At 60.2% G+C, this 918-nt stretch overlaps 1 protein-coding gene across 1 annotated transcript; it reads left to right on the plus strand.

Annotated features, from left to right (window-relative positions):
- Nucleotides 1–394: 394 nt before the first annotated feature.
- Nucleotides 395–901, plus strand: FIBRA_09212 (uncharacterized protein; the record flags this gene model as incomplete). The annotated part of the gene is made up of 1 exon (XM_012321533.1): nt 395–901. One exon carries the CDS (start codon nt 395–397, stop codon nt 899–901), a length of 507 nt encoding a protein of 168 aa, XP_012176923.1.
- Nucleotides 902–918: the final 17 nt, after the last annotated feature.

Here is a 918-nt window from a genome sequence, read left to right on the forward strand (position 1 = left end):
GGGGGGGGGGGGGGGGGGGGGGGGATCGCTAATTCTGCCGGCGTCTAAACGGAAGCAAATGTGAGATCTCCGACGCGAGAGTTTCAAGCGGAGTCGGCCGGAATTCGATTGACAAGTGCACACTCGTTATTTATATGGAAACCGTTCAGGTTCGTCGTGTTGGCGAGGTCTGACCCAAGCGGACAGGCGAGCGACCCCGCGATGGCGTTGCCACGCTCCCATACAACCGTAACGAGCGGCTGTTTGCTTAGGTTAAACTCCAACTTTTTACATACTCAAAGACACGGGTAAATGAATGGCCACGCCACGCTGAATCCAGGAATACTCAAGGGCAAGTGCATACGCTAATCGATCCCGGTCCGTTTTCGGTCACCGAGTACACTTTTTGCCCGCCATGCAGCTGAGACGAGGCGAACGTGATCACGGGAGGGCCAACTGGCATTCAGCCGGAATCACAGTGCCCGCGTCCACAGGGGCGGCGTGTGTGGGAGTCCCGCACACACCAGAAAAGCTGCAGCAATCGACCGATCAGCAGTCGATAGCACAGACGTTCGTGTGGACGCATATCAGCGCACTCCCCGCGATCATGACGGGGGTCGCAAGCGACGGATATATTACGGCGATAGATGCGCGAGTACACGAACACGAAGGGTATCACAACGTGCGGGGGCGGCAACCCCAGCAGACGACGGGGCGCGCGGCACACGTCGACCGCGGTCAGACCTGCAGACCGATCAGAACACTTGGCAGGCCGCGCGGGCGCAGGACGACGACGCACCAGGCTGAGCTCGAGCGTCCAGACTCTCCGGGCCCAGAGCTTGACCGACCTGGCCGGCTCGCCAGCGTCTGCGACGTCCACTTCGATCCCGTCCCACCAGCACTTGCGCTGCAATGTGTGTGAGAGAGAGAGAGAGAGAG

This window comes from Fibroporia radiculosa, assembly GCF_000313525.1.
Source record: "Fibroporia radiculosa TFFH 294 genomic supercontigs, scaffold15076, whole genome shotgun sequence".
Classification (NCBI taxonomy): domain Eukaryota; kingdom Fungi; phylum Basidiomycota; class Agaricomycetes; order Polyporales; family Fibroporiaceae; genus Fibroporia; species Fibroporia radiculosa.